The sequence below is a fragment of the Neofelis nebulosa genome, chromosome 6 (assembly GCF_028018385.1).
Source record: "Neofelis nebulosa isolate mNeoNeb1 chromosome 6, mNeoNeb1.pri, whole genome shotgun sequence".
Classification (NCBI taxonomy): Eukaryota; Metazoa; Chordata; class Mammalia; order Carnivora; family Felidae; genus Neofelis; species Neofelis nebulosa.
Genome location: NC_080787.1, coordinates 17,145,850 through 17,164,929, shown reverse-complemented (window position 1 = coordinate 17,164,929; position 19,080 = coordinate 17,145,850). Strand labels below are relative to the sequence as shown.

Here is a 19,080-nt window from a genome sequence, read left to right as displayed (position 1 = left end):
CAAATCTGTAGAATCCTGTATTCTGTATAGTGTTGAGTGCCACGAATAGGAACCACTCTTATGTGTTTGACCCGAAAAGGGATTTAATACAGGCAACTAAGTACTTACAAAAAATTGGTGGAAGGGTTGGAAAATCAAAAATCAAGGGGCCACACTGTACTTTTTTGGCCTTGCTTAAAAGCCAAACGCGGATTCCCAGCTGCTGATGCCCATGAGGCTGGTGCCTAGATCGTGAAATTGGGGGCCAGTCACTGTGGACATTTGTGTTGGGGCAAGCTTCCCATTGCTAGGACTTAAGTTGTGTCCAGAACCCGAGATGCCGGAACATCTGCATGCTAGAAGACTGGCCAGGCTTTTTTTACTCAGCTGTCACCCGTTAGTGTGGCTTTAGTGCGGCTTTAGTGCTTATTAAAATACTTCAACATCCCTTGGCACGGCCCCTTCCCTGTGACCTTTCTCCAGTTCAGTTATTAAAAGCACATCACAGGGGCCCCTGGGTGTCTCGGTCAGTTAAGTGTCCGACTTCAGCTCAGGTCATGATTTCACAGTTCGTGAATTCAAGTCCCACGTCGGGCTCTGTGCTGACAGCTCAGAGCCTGGAACCTGCTTCAGATCCTGTGTCTCCCTCCCCCTCTCTCTGCCCCTCATGTGTTCATATCCATCCTCTCTCTCTCTCTCTCTCTCTCTCTCTCTCTCTCTCTCTCTCAAATAAATATTAAAAAAAATTGAAAAAAAGAAATCACATCCTTGGGTGGTCACAACACTCCCTCTTCTGCATGGTGTCCTATATGCAGTTCTAGAGAATCCTTATCCTTTGAGACCATCAAAGGTAAATGTGACTGTCTCCCGTAACGGACTACTTAGGAAGATGAAGTTGTGTAGTAGGATTTCTAGTTAATAACCTAAGCTGTGGCTCCAAAATACTGATGCGTTTGCTTGTGTGGTTCCTGAAGGCCATTCCAGAAAGGATTTCAGTGTTTCTGAGAGTAGGTCTTCAGCCCTTTGAAGGAAAACTAGTTCAACTCGGTAACACACGAGATGCCATTCTTTCCACCACCCACCCCAGCCTCAAAAGATGTTTATGTATTTTGAAAAGAACCCTGCAGTATACTGTGTTACAGAACTCTGCTTGGATTTCTTACTATTGAAACTACTTCCTGGGCCTAAAGTAGGAGGAAGTGTCCCACTCAGAAGGGACCTGTACACTTTTCTTTTTAAAAAAAATTTTTAAAAACATGTTTATTTTTGAGACATAAGCGTTTGAGCGGGGGGAGGGGCAGAGAGAGAGAGAGACAGAGAGAGGGAGACACAGAATCCGAAGCTGGCTCCAGGCTCTGATCTGTCAGCACAGAGCCCTACGCGGGGCTCGAACCCAGGAACCATGAGCTCATGACCTGAGCTGAAGTCGGACACTCAACCGACTGAGGCCCCCCCCCACCAGGTGCCCCAGGACTTGTACCTTTTAATCCTGTTCTTCCCAAATTCTGGTCTGTCCTCATCAGCCGTTGTGTGAGGGGTAACTGTGGTAAAGCGCTGCTTCCTGATGTCATGTGTTTTAAGTGTTTGTCCCCTTTTCTCACCTGTAGGGCTCCTTGGTCATGGCCAGTCTAAGGGATTAGGACCAGCATCAGAACAGTCAGAGAATGAGAAGGACGATGCATCCCAGGTGTCCTCAACTAGCAACGATGTTAGTTCTTCAGATTTTGAAGAAGGGCCGTCGAGGAAAAGGTTAGTACCCAAGGCTGAAAATGCTGACGCCTTAAACCAGGGACCTCAAACCAGGCGCCAGGTTTTCCCACAGGGAACACACTCGGGCCCCCTCACCCTGCCTCCTGGTTTTCACAGAGGAGCCAGGGCTCTGGATGTGTCACAGCCCATGTCCTGGTTTCTAAGTATTGTCCACCAATTGTCATGAAAAACGAACACACTTCAGCAAACGATCTGGGCCTCACAGAACCTCTTCTTGGCCTGAGAATTGGCCCTGAGGGTTTACCGACTTGTAATTCTTGTCTTCACTGATCCTTTTCATCGACTCTCCCGTTTGTGGAGTCCATTCAATCAATGGTATTTCTTTTTGCCATGTCTGAGGAGAGCCGTTCCTAACTGCGTGAAGAACGAAATGTGGTGTTTCTGAAAATTTTCTCCCTCCTCAGGAAAGCAGAACGGCTTGGTGTTCAACTCTGTCAGCAGTGGTGGAATCATTCATGAAACTTTAAATTTACCAGGTTTTTATTTTTTATTTTTTTTTTAATTTAAGGACTTTCCTGAATAATAAGCTTGTGAGAGTTTGATAGGGAAGTTGGCTATGAGAGCTTGATAAGCTTGTGGTTTCCTGGTCAAACAGCAGCAGTGACATTATATAATGCTTTTAGTCTGGTGTTTCAAAATCCCCTTGCTGGTCACCTGCCTTATTTCATTCCTCATGTGTTGTGTTGTGTACCCCCCCCCCCCTTTAGAATTTATATTTCATTTTTTCTTTCTTTCTCTCTCCCTCCCTTCCTTTCTTTCTTTCTTTCTTTCTTTCTTTCTTTCTTTCTTTCTTTCTTTCTTTCTTTCTTTCTTTCTTTCATTTTTTCTTTCTTTCTTTCTTTCTTCCTATTCTCATACTTGTGATTTTCCTGGATGACTCGATTAAGGACTTTTTCTTAGAACTTCATCATGTGAGAGGTTGGGGAAAGGGGGGAAAATCCCCTTTGGTTGCCTCTGTTTTACTCTTTCTACAGAATTCTAAATTACCTTTCGGAAACGATCTAGATGCGTGTATCTAACAAAGAACTGAACAGAGTGGAAATTGAAAGGAATGGATTGGCCATGGGTTAGGTATTCCAAATCCTTAACAGAACTGGACTTTGGTCTGAACGTTGACGTGACCGCTCAGTCTTCTTGTATTTGCCTCCATCATGTAGTGTCTTCGTTCGGAAAACCCGTGTTGCATTTTCTCTTAATTCTTGGCACTGCGTCTGAGAAGAGGTCCCAGATTTGTTATTAGTACACTCAGCAAGCATATGTAAGAAGTTTCTCTGCCAGTGTATTGGGCCGTGCAAGTTACTTACTCTCTTTACAGACCCTTGGGTGAGTGTCTCAGCGACAAGCCTATTACGTTTCAGATACTGGGCCACAGACACTCTCGCTCTGCCCCAGTTTGAGAAATGCATCCTCACAAGAGAGGGAATTCGAGAATGTGTGTTATAAATCCCCTCAGTAAATATATTGGAACGTGTAATGATATTATCCATGCTTGCAAACATGGGTGGGTGGTCCTGCATCTGGCATCTTTCATCACTGTTTGGGGAGCAGAATTCTGAGTGGGGTTGGAAATGTCAGTCCCCGGTCCTTTAGCCGCATGGCTGTCAATCACTCTCACCTTCAGAAAGATCCTGCCAGCATGGGGGGGTGGTGCCCGAGATCAGTCGGTTTCGTTCTCTTGGTCGAAGGGGGTCGCTGGCCCTTTGTCCTTGACCCCAGCGCCTTTCTCCGGTGCTGCTGGCCTCCTCTTTGCACGGTGCTGTGCAGCAGCTGTATGCAAATCAGTCCTTTTAACTTTTGTTCTCCAGGACAGTGGAAAAGAGAAATTTTGTTCAGGGTGAATCTCAGGAAAACGTGACCATCGCTAATCTGCTTTAATTAGTGTGCCAAGTAACTTGTTTTACGGGATTAAGGATTCATAGCTGTATCTCATTTGGTTATAATCACACTCTACTTAGTGAAATCCATCGGGGACATAACGTAGGTTATGGTTTGACAGGTTAGGTTAGATTTCGGGCTGGTCTGGGGTGGTCTGGATTTGACAGGAGGTGGGGGGGGCTTTGTAGTTTACCAATAAGTAGGTAGGGTAGTTAGGGCTAAAATTTCTTGCAGGGTTCTAGGGTACGTCGCAAATACAAAATAATAATGCTTTCTGGCTTTCAAAGAGCTCGTTTGTTTTGATCTCCACTTCATTGGTATTTGGCATGAACCGTTCCTTCCGAGACACATCGTTAGAACTGGAATCTGAATTCCTGGGGCTTTGTCAGTGCTCTGCCAGACTTCAGTGCTCAGCCTTCCTTTATCTTACACCTATTAGACCTTTTTAAATAATCGAATAGGGTGTCATGTAGTGTGCTGTCTCTGCTGATGACTGGTCAAGCTCAGAGTACCTGCCTAAGGTCGTTGTTTCCAAATTCGCTTGGAGCATTTGGTGGATTGTTGAGTAGACAGTACTTTTTACCGTGTGTCTAACGTTCCCTGAGCCTTGTGTATATATAGTGTGTGTGTGTATAGTCGAGAGGAGCAAATCTTGTGATGGACCACTTGGGTTCTTTGTAGGCATTTAGACTGTGTGGGACAACACACGGAATCCTAAACTTGGAGGGCCATGATTTATGTCTTTGCTCTGAACACAGCCTTCTCTTTGAGAATTGCTAGCCATTCTTGTAGAGTTAATTGCTCTTCCTAAATACACGGTTTTTAGGATCACCACTTAATATGCCTTTTGTCTTGGGAGTGGAGGGAAGAGGGAATTTGTGTTTGAGTTTCATAAGAAAAATTAAGATACGAAGCGTAGACTAGGCCAGCCTCAGTTAGACCTTGCCTTGAGTTTCCAACCTGGAAATGAGAGCAATTCCATTTTCTGGTGATGCCTGTCATGTGATTTTCAAGTGTTCAGTGCAAACATGTCATGTGTTTACAAAGTGATATTTTTGTACAGGAACATCTCCCCCTCCCCCTTCCCTGAGCTACATTTGGCCCTGTGTACTTGGTGCCATTGGTTTTACTGGACATTGGGGATCTTTTTGGCATACAGAAAGCAAAAGAATCGAGAGCTCTGAAGGACTTATTTTTTTCTTTATTGAGGCAAACATGAAAGGTATCCAGCCATTGGAAGGTAGTCCTCTGAAATCTTTGTGCGCTCTTTGTAAAACAAAAGCCACCCTCTCTAGAAGCCCTTTGCCTCTTTGATGGACAAGACATCCCAGCCACTGATGATCTCTGGAGGACTCTGAGCTGGTGGGAGTCCCTGCCTGTTGATTTTCCTTGTCTTTTGATCCCTGGGGTGGATGCCATTAAAAGATACGCATTGGGGCGCCTGGGTGGCGCAGTCGGTTAAGCGTCCGACTTCAGGCAGGTCACAATCTCACGGTCCGTGAGTTCGAGCCCCGCGTCAGGCTCTGGGCTGATGGCTCAGAGCCTGGAGCCTGTTTCCAATTCTGTGTCTCCCTCTCTCTCTGCCCCTCCCCCATTCATGCTCTGTCTCTCTCTGTCCCAAAAATAAATAAAAAACGTTGAAAAAAAAAATTAAAAAAAAAATAAAAGATATGCATTAATGTAGCATTAATGTTCAGAACGGAAACATTATAGAAACTTTGAGCTTTTAATCAGCACCTTCTGATTCCGATGGTGGCCATGCCTACCTGGTTCCTTTCCCTCCCCATCCTGTTACACGCACAGTGCCTGTCCTGTTACTTTTTGTCGCAAGTTTTACGACAGTCAAGTGTATCTGAGTATTTTTAGAAGCCAGAATGGACAGATTCTGTCAGTCAGGTGTGGAAAGACTCAGATGGTGATGGGAATATGGATTCCTTTTTAGGAACAGTGAGGACTGGAGCTAGACTATGTGGCTTGTTGTTCGGGCCCAGCATCTATTTGTCTCATGCCTTTGGACAGGTTCTTGTAGCATTGCTGGGCTGCAGTTTCCTTATTTGTTAAGATATCTTTTTTTTTTTTTTAAATGTTTGTTTTTGAGACAATGTGAGAGACAGAGTGCAAGCAGCGGAGGGGCAGACAGAGGGGAGACACAGAATCCGAAGCAGGCTCCAGGCCCTGAGCTGTCAGCCCAGAGCTCGACGTGGGGCTCAGACTCCCGAACCGTGAGATTATGACCTGGAGCCGAAGTCGGACGCTCAACCGACTGAGCCACTCAGGCGCCCCTAAAATGTCTTTTTAAGAGTAGTAACCACCTCGGGGTGGTTTTGTGCACCACACAAAGTGAATTTGTGAAGAGCCCCTAGGTATGTGATGCATACCATGTATTAGATGCTGTATTATTAGTGATCATCGCTGAAGGACACCTGAATTGTACGTGAGCATGTGCATTTATTGGGAACTTCTCAAACACGTTTTAGAGGAATTTTGATTTCTACAAACTGCGGTAATCACTGTGGTGACACTGTCACCACCATCTGTGGGCAGATGGAAGAGTGTAGGCGGGTATCTCTTCTGAAGTTCCTGAGTCACAGGAAGGGACCCTATGGCTTTTAGTGTGGATTTCCTCCACGGAGGTTGGCGTAACCAGGTTATTTGCCCGCGTGAAGCAGTCCTGAATGGGATGAGGTTCAAGGTTGCGAAGATGGCCTGTTGGTGAGCAGATTCCGTCTCCACCATGCACCTTGCTGCCAGGGAGGCTTCTGTTTTGCTAGTACCAGTGGCTAAGATCCCTGACTCACTTTGAAAGAAAACTCTAATAAGAGAGTCTAGTGAACTAGCAAAAAAAGGGGGGGGGGTTTCTTGTTAAAGAGCTTAGGCTGTTGATAATACAAGACTTGAGTTCACAGATCGTCCCACTGCAGTGGATTGGGCTTTGAATAGGAGAATCATCTTAAGAGGGAGGATGCCATGACTTAGGTGCATTGAGTTTCTGGTTACAAATACTTGTTGAAGATGGTGAGCCTTCTCCTGGGCTTTTGGAATAGGTATTCCTTTCATAGCTGAAGAGTCAGTACGGACGCATTCCTTATTTCTGTTCTGAGTTACTTGGGTGATACAAGATACTTTTCTACCTCCAGATTTGGAAGGAAGATAGGTCCAAATGCATAGCGTTCTTTCTTGGCAGTGTTAGGCATTGGAGTTATTCACTGTGAACATCCTGAAGAATTAGAATTTTTAAAAGTCTAAATGTTTGCTTCCCTCTAACAAGATGCATTATTAGTCCAGTTTAATTCTTAATTTTTTATTTTTTAAATGTTTATTTTTGAGAGAGAGACAGAGTACGAGCAGCAGGGGAGTGGCAGAGAGAGGGAGACACAGAATCCAAAGCAGTCTCCAGGCTCTGAGCTGTCAGCGCAGCGGGGCTTGAACTCACAAACTGCAAGATCATGACCTGAGCCAAGGTTGGACACTCAACTGACTGAGCCACCCACGGGCCCAAGTAGTCCAATGTAATGTTAAAGATACTTGCCTTGCTGTTACTGCCAAGACTGAAAGCAAAACAAGCAACAAATAGCCTTAGATCTGTTCCTGTTAATCTTTGTTTAGAGTTAGATGCTTCCACTGACCAGGGTATTACAGATGGTTTTGTTGTTATAGCCTTGAAGACTATTTTACCTAGTAGAGACTAATACTATTAACATTTTTTAATTCTACAGCTATCTTGACTAAGATCTAGACTCTACGTACGGGAAGTAAAGAAGGGACAAAATTGCAGAATGGAATATTATGTGGGATCTCTAATAACCACTGAAAATAATTGTGGAATTATATATAGGGTAAATGGAGATGTGTCTAGCCTGTCTGCTTTTCTTTCCTTCTTGTAGATCTGTCTTTCCAGGGTCATTTTCCTTTTGCCTGACAGGACTTTAAATATTTACTAGTCTGCTGATGTTGGATTACTCTTCCAGCTTTAATGTAAGAATTATAGGATTATTTCCAGTTCTAAGAAGTTTACCTTCATTTTATTTTTTTTTTAATTTCTTTATTTATTTTGATCGAGCAAGCTGTGGGGGGGGGGTGTAGAATTTCAAGCAGGATCTGCACCCCCAGCGTAGAGCCTCAAGTGGGGCTGAAACTCACGAACTGTGAGATCATGACCTGAGCCGAAGTTGGACGCTCAACTGACTGAGCCACCCAGGCCCCCCAGTAATTTATCTTCATTTTAAAAAGATATTTTACGCATTATGGGATTTTAGGGTGGTGTCCCCGCCCCTGGCCCGAGGTATTTTAAAGTTAATGTCCACTGTCTCCTGTTTTGCATGGTTTCCAACAAGAAGTCTGCTGTCACTCTTTTTTTTCTTTTTTTAAAACCCTCTCCAAGAAGTATCATTTTCCCCAGTCTACTTTTTAAGATTTTTCTTCTTCTTAATCATACCATACCATGTCCCTTGGAATAGTTTGTTTCTTGTGTTTAGAGTTCACTGAACTTCTTTGTTCTGTAATTTTGTCAGTTTTGGAAACATCAGAGGTAGTAATTTTGCGAATATCTGTTAGTGTGCGTTCTTTTCCCCTTTAGGTTTTTCAATTGAGCGTCTATTTGGGTTGGGCCGCTTGCTCTTTGAGGCTCTGTTCATTTCATCCCTGTTTTCGCCACCCCCCCACCCCCCACCATGTTTTACTTTAGGTAGTTTCTTTTTTTTTTTCTTTTTCTTTTAATTTTTTAATGTTTATTCACATTTGAGAGAGACACAGAGACAGAGTGTGAGTGGAGAACGGGCAAAGAGAGCTAGACACAGAATCCGAAGCAGACTCCAGGCTCTGAGCTGTCAGCACACAGGCCAACGCGGGGCTCGAACTCAAAAACTGCGAGATCATGACCTGAGCTGAAGTCGGATGCTTAACCGACTGAGCCACCCAGGCACCCCCATTGCTTTAGGTAGTTTCTACCCATTATCTGTAGAAGTGTATTTTTTTTTTTTTTCCTTTTTAACCTCAGATTTTTATCTCTAGAAGTTAGATTTTGGTCTTCTGAGTAATCTTCAGTGGCCCTCCTGTGCTTACTCTTTACTTTCTTGAACTCATGGAGCACAGTGACAGTAGGGGTTTTAGTACACGTGTCTAATTCTATCAGCTGTGTTATTCAGGAGTCAGTTTGGGATTGACTGATGTTTGGCCTCATTAGAGGTCATATTTTCCTGCTCTTTTGTTTGCCTGATGATTTCTTCTTGGATGTCTGGCATCACACATTTTTCCTTTGGGTTCTGGATGCATTTGTATTTCTCTACCTGTTCTTGAGCATTGCCCTAAGGTGTGATGAAGTTCGTAGGAAGCCGTTTGGTCCTTTTGGATCTTGGCATTTCAGCTTTGTTGGATAGAGCCAGAGCCGTGTCTTCTGTAGGGTTAAGTTCGTCCCACTGCTCAGGCACGAGGAGTCCTTGCTGCCCCGGGAGCTAATGGTATTTGCTGTTTTGGCTAGTAGGTACAGGCACTGTTCCCGGTGCTGTGTGGGATTCGGTGACTGTTACCTCTAATTGTTTCTTGTGGTATTTTGCGTTCAGTCGTTTCCTGACGAGTGCCTGCTGGTACTCTGTGAATACTTGAGGAGCCTCCAGAATTTTCTGTGTGGCCCTCTCCCTTCCAGGACTCTGCCTTACAGATTCTCTTCCATACCTTGGCCTTCGCAAACTCCCAGCTCCTTTTTGCTCAATTTCGATTCCTCTAACCCCTGCTTGAATTGCCCCGTCCGTGGGCTGTGGTCCTGATCTGTTGACCAGGGCCGCAGTCATGATCTGTTGAGGATCACAGTGCTTTGTTTTGTGACTTCCATTGTCTTGTGAGGATTTTTAGTGTCTTTCAGGCGGTACGTAAGTCCTGTCCCTGTCGTTCTGTTCCTTGAACGCTGAGTGAGAGGGAGAAGGGTACCACCAGGAAACGTAACTGCCGTGTTTGCACTTTATCTTAGTCATGGTCCTAACCTTTCCAATTTTGTTAGTCATTAAAAGAAGAAAAGAGTGAATTGCATAAGTAATCTCTGACGCACTGTAGGAGAATCTCAAAATAAAGAAGCAATTGATCTATAAATAGCAAGTCCCGCAGCTCTGCAAAGAGAGCGTGTGACTATTAGGAATACTTGAGACTCTTTGAAGTTCTAGAACCTCTGTTTCTAAAAGAGGAAGAACGGCTTAGTGAATAGAACATATGGTGCTTAATCAATCTTACCTTAATCCTAACGAGACACCTGGAAGGTTTTATTATCCCTCTTTCATAGCCGAATCAAATTTTGAAAATACTTAACTGGTAACACCTTTTTCTTTTCTTTTCTTTTTCTTTTTTCTTTTTCTTTTTCTTTTCTCTTTTCTCTTTTCTTTTCTTTTCTTTTATTCTTTTCTTTTCTTTTCTTTTCTTTTCTTTTCTTTTCTTTTCTTTTCTTTTCTTTTCTTTCTCCTTCCTTCCTTCCTTCCTTCCTTCCTTCCTTCCTTCCTTCCTTCCTTCCTTCCTTCCTTCCTTCCTTCCTTCCTTCCTTTATTTTTGAGAGAGGGGTGGGGAGAGAGGCCAAACATGAGCAGGGGAGGGCAGAGAAACCCAGAATCCGAAACAGGCTCCAGGCTCTGAGCTGTCAGCACAGAGCCTGATGCGGGGCTGGAACACATGAACCGTGAGATCATGACCTGGGCCGAAGTTGGACGCTTAACCGACTGAGCCACCCGGGCACCCCAGTGACACATTTCTTAGAAGTAGCAAAGTCAGGGTTGGAATCCAACACTTCATATCTATAATGCCTGGACTTTTCCACTACACCACGTCCCCTTCCATTGGGTCCTTCAAATGTAGGTCTTATTTTTTCAGGTACCCGTGGGACAGACAGATTCCAGAAGGACACTCCTTTTGGGCCAGCAGCACCTGGCTTGGTGAACTGAACCATGGCTGGGTCACACCCTGTCTCGCTGAGCATGTTTGTGCAGTGCACACTCCGTGTGGCCCCCTCACATCTTAGTAAATGTTTTCTTCTCTGCCAAGTGTTTGTATTCCTTCTTTCATGAATTGAAAATTCTTTTTTTTCTGCATTGTGAACCAAGCAGTAAATAGAAAGAGGGGGAAAGCTTTAACTTGAGTAAAACACATTTTGCTTTTGCATCCTTTCTGGAGTCCTCCAGTATTCGAGGTTACAGGTCGTGCTTTTCATGCACAGGGGCACTTGGGGAGAGGTCCATCCTGGATGTGAGAACATTCAGGACCTAGTTGACTCTTCCTTTCAGGTGGCTGTTCCAAACAGATCTGTGACTAATTTATGACTGTAGTGGGTTGTTCCCATGTTCCTCTGGGAGGATCCTCTTTGATTTTGGCTTTTCAGTAGTTTGGCGTTGGTGGGCTCTGAGGGGCAAGAGTTCAAGTATTGGCCCACCTCGTGGTGTCTGCTTCATGGCCGCATTTCTTACAATGCAAGTTTGGGAGGGGAGTCTCTATCTGTAGCTCTTCATACCTTACCCTTGATCTTAAGCGTTGGCCCAGATAAAATGGTGACTGACGTGAAGCTGAAGGTCAGATGTCTTCGGTCGAGTAGCGGAGGGATATCAGATCATTTCAGATTATGCCAGAGATTCCCAGTGGTTGAAGCATGCACGTGTTCTGTTCACTGCAGGATAGCACATGCAGCTCTCCCACGTTCATGGTTAGGTTTTTTCCCTGCAGCCAGAGCCCTGGGCTGCTGTTCAGATCTCTCAGATGATTTTCACCAATTCTCTCCCTCGCCCTCCGCCCTCCCTAACTCATGGCACGGGTTCTCTCTATTAAAAAGAACCCCCCCCCCCCCTTCTGTTGCCCATGGTGAATAGAGCCTGGCTGCGGCCCCATCTGCAAAACAAAGGGAGCCGCTGTAATAAACATAACGTCTGACTGGTTTTGTGCACGAAATTACTTAAGGGAGGTTTATGGGATTCCCCATCTCCCCTGCCTAGCTTAGAATTTTAACTGTTTGGCAGATCGGTACTTAGGTGGCATGATCTGGGGGTTACAAAATAATCTTCTGCGGCCTTCTCTCACGTTACTGGTGCATCTTGAGGCCATCCTGGTCTTCCTTCTCACACACTGGGCCTCTCTGACTCCGTACGCGAATCGTGTCTAAAGGTACCAGGCAGCCCCCTTTACGGAGGCCCAGAGGTGCAACCCAGCCCTCTATCTGGCAAGATAGCGGGAGGTCCAGGTGGATTTTGGGGGTGTGGGGTAGAGTTCTGTTGTTGGTTGTTAGGAAATCCAGAATATCCGAGTCAGGGTGGAGTTGGACACTGTAGAAGGAAGAACCTGCAACGAAGTGGCACGTGAAGTTCCCGGGTGACCGAGCAAACTCGGGCTGGTGTTTGGAGGTTGCCTTGAAAGAACGTGCATGAGTTGGGTCCAGGAGTTAGGCTTAAATGGCAGGGTAGACTTGTAGGTTCCCTTTGGGATGTTCTCATCCCCCTTCCTTCTATCCTCTATCTCTAGCTGAAGCGAAGGCTTGCTGTTACTACCCAGCCAGGATGCAAGGGCTGAGCCTCTGCGTGCTTGCGTTTCACCCTGGATCGGATGTCTGGGATGCGGGAGCTGGGGCACCGTGTCACTTGACTCATGCCGACTCCTGTCATTCTGAGGAATGGCGGGGAGGGGGTGGGAAATAAGCCTAGAGGGTAGCAGCATTCCAGGGCTCTGGGCACCCATGCCGGCTGGCACGTTGGTGCTGTGGTCCCAGCCACCCTGTCTTCGGCTGCATCTCCTTACTGCTTTTCTGGCCCTGGAATGGCTATCCTAGTGAAACTGTCTCCCTCCTCTCCTCCTTCTAGGTCGTGTGGCGGGGGCTCGGTGCTTAGCCTTCTGGGCCCCTGTTGCTGGCTTCCCTTCTTGCCAGTCACCAGTTAGTAGGTGTATCCCCAGAACCAGGACTCCAGGGGAGGGGGGCTCACAGCCACCTGGCCTCTAGGAGGTGAAAACTGCTTTCGGAGCACGGGTCTCCTCCCCGCATCCCAGGAGGCCACCCTCCCTGGGACGGCCTTCCCAGGCCTTGGTGTACAGGAGGTTTTTAAAACTCTTAGATCATAGCCCCCAGGCATGTGTAGACTATTTGTATCCAGCCTGTAGATCTTAAGGCGGGTGATACCAGGGTGAGACGCTGGTGTCTGAATGATCCTCAGAGCTTGAGGATTTAAGTTGGAACATGTTTTCCTGGCACAGTCTTACAGTGAGGCCCTTGATTAGAAATTGGGGAAAAGAAAAATTAAACTTTAGAATCTGAGATTAGGTTTGGATCCCAGCTTGTCCTCTTAGCTCTCCATGAGACAGTCATCCCCCCTCGCCCCCCGCCATACCCCCTTTGCAGGGTGGCCACAATGAACACTTAATACAGCACTTACCCACTCGCAGCATGCCTATATAAATACGTGTGCAGTTCAGTGCCGGCCATTGCTCTAAATTCGTCACATGTGATAGTCCCATTTAATTCTCCTAGCAAACCTCGTGGGATCGGTCTTTTACTACCATCCCATTTTACTGATGAGAAAACTGAGGCACAGCATGCACTGTGCACAAGAGATAAAGAGCTTCTGGCACATCATCAGGACTCAGGGAATGGTTTCTGTCACCTTGAGTAAATCCGTGAAGAGCCATCGTGGAGTGCTGCTGATGGAGAGAGACAGAAGGGTTGTGTTTTCAAGAGTGTTTGGAACAGCCTGAGAATTCTGCAGTCTGGGCACAGTGATCCCGTTTTAACTCTGAGAGGAGTTAAAGGGCACAATTCATAATTCAAAATTCAAGTTGTTTGCCAGGTCCTGGGATGGAGCTTTAAAAAAAAAAAAAAAAAGATTCGTGAAGCCTGATCTTGTGGTCCAGGGGACTTCCAGTCCAGGGAGAGGAAGCCGAAGCAGCTGGTTTCCAGTGCTGGGTGGCGAGCGCCACGGTAAGATGTGACGTCCGTGGACCCGGACTGAAGAGCGGGCAGGGTTGTCTAGGGACATTGGGGCATCCGTAAGGTGACCTGTGCACAGAGTCTTTCCTTCCACGGAGAGCAAAGGAGACTCTTGCTGTGTTTTAAGACCCCACGCTAGAGCTGCTCTTGTGACTTCCTGACAGAATGTTAGGAACCTGTGCCAGTGTCTCAGCCAAAATAATGCAGAGAGAAAGAGACAGGCCTAGGGCTCCACTGACCGGTGCCTTGTGTGCTAGGCTACTTGGCTTTCCCAGCTCCTCCCTGGCCCTGAGCCTCTGCATTGTCCTGGGCTGGGATTGGGCCTTGACCCGTGAAGTGGTTCTTAAGGCTCTGTAGCAGGCTGCTCCTGGAAAAAGGTCTTTGTGCTTCAGTGGTGTATCTGACCTCACGAGAGGACTGGGAGAAGGCAGGGTTTATTTACTTAACTTTTCTTTATCAATATGGTGAGCCCGAGACCAGAGGGTTAGTTGATATTTTGAAAAGGCACACGTGGATGGTTATGGGATCAGGGGAAGGGTATTGGGTCCCAGTCTAGTTGTTTCTATCTTGTTGAAGCCTTAGGATTGACACGGTGTTATTGTAGTTGATTTTAGAAGACTCATGTATAAGAGCGCAGGGCACCTCTCACACCCCCTCACCACCCCTTCTTGGGTATAGAAATGACACACTGACCAAGGGTCCTGCAGAGACAGTGCTGTGGGCTGAGAGCTGTGTAGGCCTCAGGGTGGAAAGGGCCAGCTAGACAGCCTGGCAGTCCCCGATAGCCCAGATGGTCCTTAAATGAAAGAACCTATCTCAGCCCTAGATAGGAGCCTCGGATGCTTTAAACCTTGGTCCCTGAGTCGGTCTAAGCCAGGATGTGTTCCCAGGCACTGAATCTATTTGTTGGATGACAGCATTAGCTTTTGTTGATCATATAGGTGGAGACAGACCAACTCCCTGTCTTCACCTTAGTAAATAAAAGACAAACCCCAATCTGGATTTGTATTTTATTTTTTAATTTTTCCTTAAATACCAGGGGAAGAGTTGACTTGAACATGAGGTCCAAGGCTAATTAAAAGGGAGGGTGGGGGTGGGGAGGGGAACTATCACTGTCCTTTTCTGGTTTTTATCAGAAGGCTTTTAGTATAAACTCCCATTGGCTCCATCCTGTCTTGAGTTTTAAAGTTACCATGGAATTTCGCTCTGTGTGTCAGAGCACCACCTATCTGGCCTTGGGTAGTTAGGGGTGGGGTAATGCTTACACAGATAGGGCTCACAGTACCTAGGGGTCCAAAGGAGGGAGAACATCCATCTTTCCATCCTTGTGCAGCTTATCTTTAAGTTTACTGTTCATGCCGATTTTTTTGGAATTTGTATGAAGCTTTTCCTTGGTGGAACTGGGCTCCTCTTTCCTTGTTTTTGACAAATGTGGGATTCTGTCTAGAGAAGTCTTTGTAGATCCTAGGTTCTTCTGCATATATGCACACCACTATCCTACAGGCCGGCGCACGTGGGTCTTCCACATGAAGGAAGGAACCCGACTGCCCCAACGCAGGTGTGTCCTGTGTAGGGTTACAGATTGGCCAAACACCTCTGATTTAATTGGCCGGCAGTCATCGCTGATGACAAATTTTTAGACACTTGTGGGAGTGGGCAGCTGCCCCCCCGAAATTTGCTTGAGGTTCCTGGTGAGCACGCAGGCTTCTGGCCACATTCATTTAAGGAAAATGGCTTGTGAATTTCATCTGAGGTAGTTTCATTACTGCTGTGGCCATTTCCTTTTTCCGTTACCTCGGAGATCTGATTGCAGGGGTATCCCTTTTACCTCCCGTGCAGATTCTGATCTAGCTTGTGGTTGCCACGGAAACCGGGTACCGGTTTCTTGCCTTCTTCCTGTATCCCGGCTCCTCTTAATCTCTTAAATATGAATGCCTGTGCCACGTGCCTCTGACATCCCCCCTTCCCCCCCCTGCACAGGAAAGTGTAAACCTGTCCCTGATCTTTGCAGCAGTATCTGACCCTCCTGGAAACATCTTATCAGTTCTGGAGTTTTCCTTGATGAAATCGAGAGGGAGGGAAATAGACACTGGTTCCAGGAGGCTCACATGCAAGGCACTGGATGCGGCTTTGTGAGGTTTGGAGGCACCTTGTCTGTGAAGGGGGTGACGTGACAGCCGTTTGTGTCACTTGTGGTTCACATGTGCCTGGGTTGTTAGAGGTGGCTTTTTATACAGAACATTCCTTGTCAGTACCCCCTCCCCCCTTCCCCCCTGCTGCTTTGCAGCTCCATTAAAAGCAGTGTACGTTGCTGTTGCCTCTTGGATGGGAAGAGAATGTTCCTGCCTTGAGTACCCAGCTCTGCTCCCTCCCTCTCAAGTCTAGAGCTGGGCCCAAGGGTAGGGGGTGGCTGGAGAGATTCTCAGAGGACCGGCTAAGGAGGCGAGGCAGCCTTAAATGACTTGTTAGGGGGAGCATCTGGTTGGCTTCTGATGTCAGAAATGTAAAGAATCCTAATCAGAAGTAGTGCCCCGTGCCCCTCCCCACCTAAGGTAAATATCAGGCAAGAATATTTTCTCTTTTGTTTTCGATTCAGTTGCTTTGATTTGCACAAGATAGAATCTTTTAAAGAGTGTAATCCTCATAAAATGCCTCTATCTGTGTCTCATGAAGCTTAAAGCCTGTTGCAGGGAATGGGTGTAGAGTCAGGGTCATCAGGGTGGGGAAGAAACGGGCGATCTCCCCATCTAGTCCTGCTCACTCGTCCTTCACGCTTTTTTAAAAATTTGTTTATTTTCCTTCAAGCTTTTACAAAGCTCTGGCCCTCAGCTTCCTCAAGTGGGATCCACCCTTTTTATCTTTGCATCCCCAACTACTGGCAGGGTATCTGATAAATGCAGTAAGTATTTGTAGGGTTTTTTTTTTTTTTTTTAATGAATGTAAACCAGTTCTACCAGTAAGTAGCCAAATAAAGCATAAGGAAAGGAAATCCTCTGGGAGGATTTGAGAAGCATATTTTCCTGTTTAGAATCTTCTAGATCTTTCACATCCACTTTATCCTACTGGAAGGTAGGTAGGTGCCTGTGTTAAGTTTGCGCATTGTGTGCTTTTGAAGTATTTCCTGTAGTTATTTGTCTTGCTTTTAAAGGTTTAGGAGCAAACAAAGTCCTTTTTTGGTAGTTATATAATTTTCCTATCTTTCATACTGCTCTCCCCCCCCCCCCCCCCCCCAATTCCTTCATCCTTCTTACCTCACTTTGGTTCTGTAAATACTCCCTGAGACCAAAAATGGGTTTAGGATATAAATAATAAAGAAGTGCCTGTTTCTACTTTTGCAGCCCATTCAGGGGGCTCAAACTACTATAGTATAAGGTCACTGAATTTTCACTTAGCATCATCAATCAGCGATGCCGAGGGAAGGGAAAAATGTCTTCTTGCCCCAAGGCCCTGTGGTACCAGCTTAAGGTAGACTATACAGTTTTCTGCTTCTTTAAAATTTTCAAATCTTGAAGCTGATTATGATTCTGTGATGATAATTATTCTCTGGTAATAATGGTGTTAAGCCTATAGCTGGCTTTTTCTCCTGTTACCCTCAGAGATTTCGCTTTCTCCCCCAAAGGTACCTGACCTCGCTTTTGTGCTCTTGGAGTTAATTTTGGGGAGGGGGGTGGACTGTGTAAAGTTTCAATAGCCTGTAGGACGACTTGCCAGAAAGCTTCAAATATGTAGAATTAACATTAATATTAATTCCTGTTGTCTACCACATATAAACTGAAAGAATGAAACCATTCAAAAGGAAAGCAAAGCCAGCTCTTACTAAAACGAGTTTCTGTCCTGATGTCCGTATGTGGTTTCAGACCTATTTCGAAACGAATGGAGGCTGGAGAGGCTACTTCTTTTGTATGAAGTACTATTCTCTTGAGTACATAACCGTATAATAGGCCAGGTGCTTTACTGAATCAAGTAAATTGTCCTCTGAAAGTATAATTAAAAAAAAAAAAATACACAAAGCATGCATTGGCCTGGATGCAGTAGGCTATAAATCCACGTAGTGGTTACTGGTTACGATCTCGAGAGAAGGCCAGTGTGGGTGCCCACTTACCTGGGGTGATCGGGTAGTTGGCCGTTCTCCAGATCGGAGCCCGCCTCTGCCCCTTGCAGACTTTGAGGGAGAACCCACGAGGATGCTTCTAAGTCACATGAGCATGATTGAGCCCAGCATGGGTGGGGGGTGGGAGCTGTGGTTACTTCATGATTAGCCTGTGGTATATTGGTTAACTTAAAGTCTTGAAGAAAGATTTTCAGATTTTGTCACTCTGGGGCTGTAAAGGATGGGATTCTTACAGTTTTTTAAGTATTGTTTTTCTCAGCCATTCTTTCCCTGCAACATAAGTTATGAATTTGTTCAGCCCGTTATTCTGCCCCCGAGAAATATGCTTGGTTTGCTGTGACAGCCTGCAGACTGTTGGTACATTGCAGGGCCGTGATCTGCTCCTTGCTGTGGCCAGTGCCATTTTGTAGCATGGATGGCACTTGGCCTTTCTGGAGCTTGTAGCTGTTCCCCTTTGTGGGGATTTGAGCCGCCCTCGCCAGGCTTTCTCTCTCAATTCGCCTTTCTCATGCCTCCTCTACTCCAGGCGCCTTGCATGAGACTGGGGTAAATCCAGCCCTTAGGGATGATCTGGAAGGGAGATCACCTGTTCTGAAGATGAGAAATCTAAGGCTAAGAGAGGACTTGGGACTGGGAGAATGTCGTCTAATGTTTGAAATGTGCATTCCTCTTTTCTGTACAGCCAAACCCGTGTGGCTGCTTAAAGATGCCTTCAGACTGCGAGTTTGGGACTGTTGGAAGCCAGAGGGGAGGGGGTGACAGGTATAGCTTTCCCTTTCTGCTGGGGACCTACTTGCTTGTTGGGAGGTCCGGGAGGGGGGAGGCTGGGAGGCACCACCTTTTGTGTTGTTCATCCATTACCACCACCTTGGGTGTAAACAAGTTTCCACGTTATTCAGATTTTTATGGCTTAAGCCTCAGATGAGCAGGACAAACTTTTCTGTTTGAAGATGGACATCTGCCCCCTCTGGCCTTCTGTCACAAAGGCTCCTCTCTTACCAGTCTCCTACATTTGCCCAGATAGGCACTTTGAAATTCACACTTTAAGACCGTTTTTTTTTAGTATTCACGGAAAGATTTAAAACTATGAACATAATTTTCCCTGTCAAAGAAGCAACTTACGAATATACTTCACAGACGTCAGTTTGGATTGTGACACCATGGACTTTTCCAGATGGTAGATCCTCCAGTGTTAACTCTTCATGTAGAAACGTTGAGACCGCTTTGGTTGAAATGCCCTTCAACCAGTAGCCGCCAAGGGTATGCCAGTGGGAACAGACCCACGTCTCTTACTGAATAAAACCAATAAGGAGTCCGTTCCTTTCCAGGTACGCTCGGCTAGGGAAGCCGGTTGGCCCTGTCGAGCTGTGCCTGCATATTTTTGCTAAGCAGACGGGGGGCCTACAGTACATAA

At 46.0% G+C, this 19,080-nt stretch overlaps 1 protein-coding gene across 9 annotated transcripts in view; it reads left to right on the top strand.

Annotated features, from left to right (window-relative positions):
* JARID2 (jumonji and AT-rich interaction domain containing 2) overlaps window positions 1-19,080 on the top strand; it is a 275,578-nt gene that overhangs the window by 158,831 nt on the left and 97,667 nt on the right. For 2 of the 9 annotated variants that reach the window (XM_058732934.1, XM_058732935.1), the window contains one exon: window positions 1,587-1,728. The exons of the other annotated variants lie outside the window; for them this stretch is intronic. Coding sequence is in view for 1 of the 2 variants with exons in the window: in XM_058732935.1 (XP_058588918.1) it covers window positions 1,587-1,728 (142 nt within the window). In the remaining variant the exon portion in view is untranslated. The remainder of the gene's footprint in view (window positions 1-1,586; window positions 1,729-19,080) is intronic. 9 annotated transcript variants of the gene reach the window in all.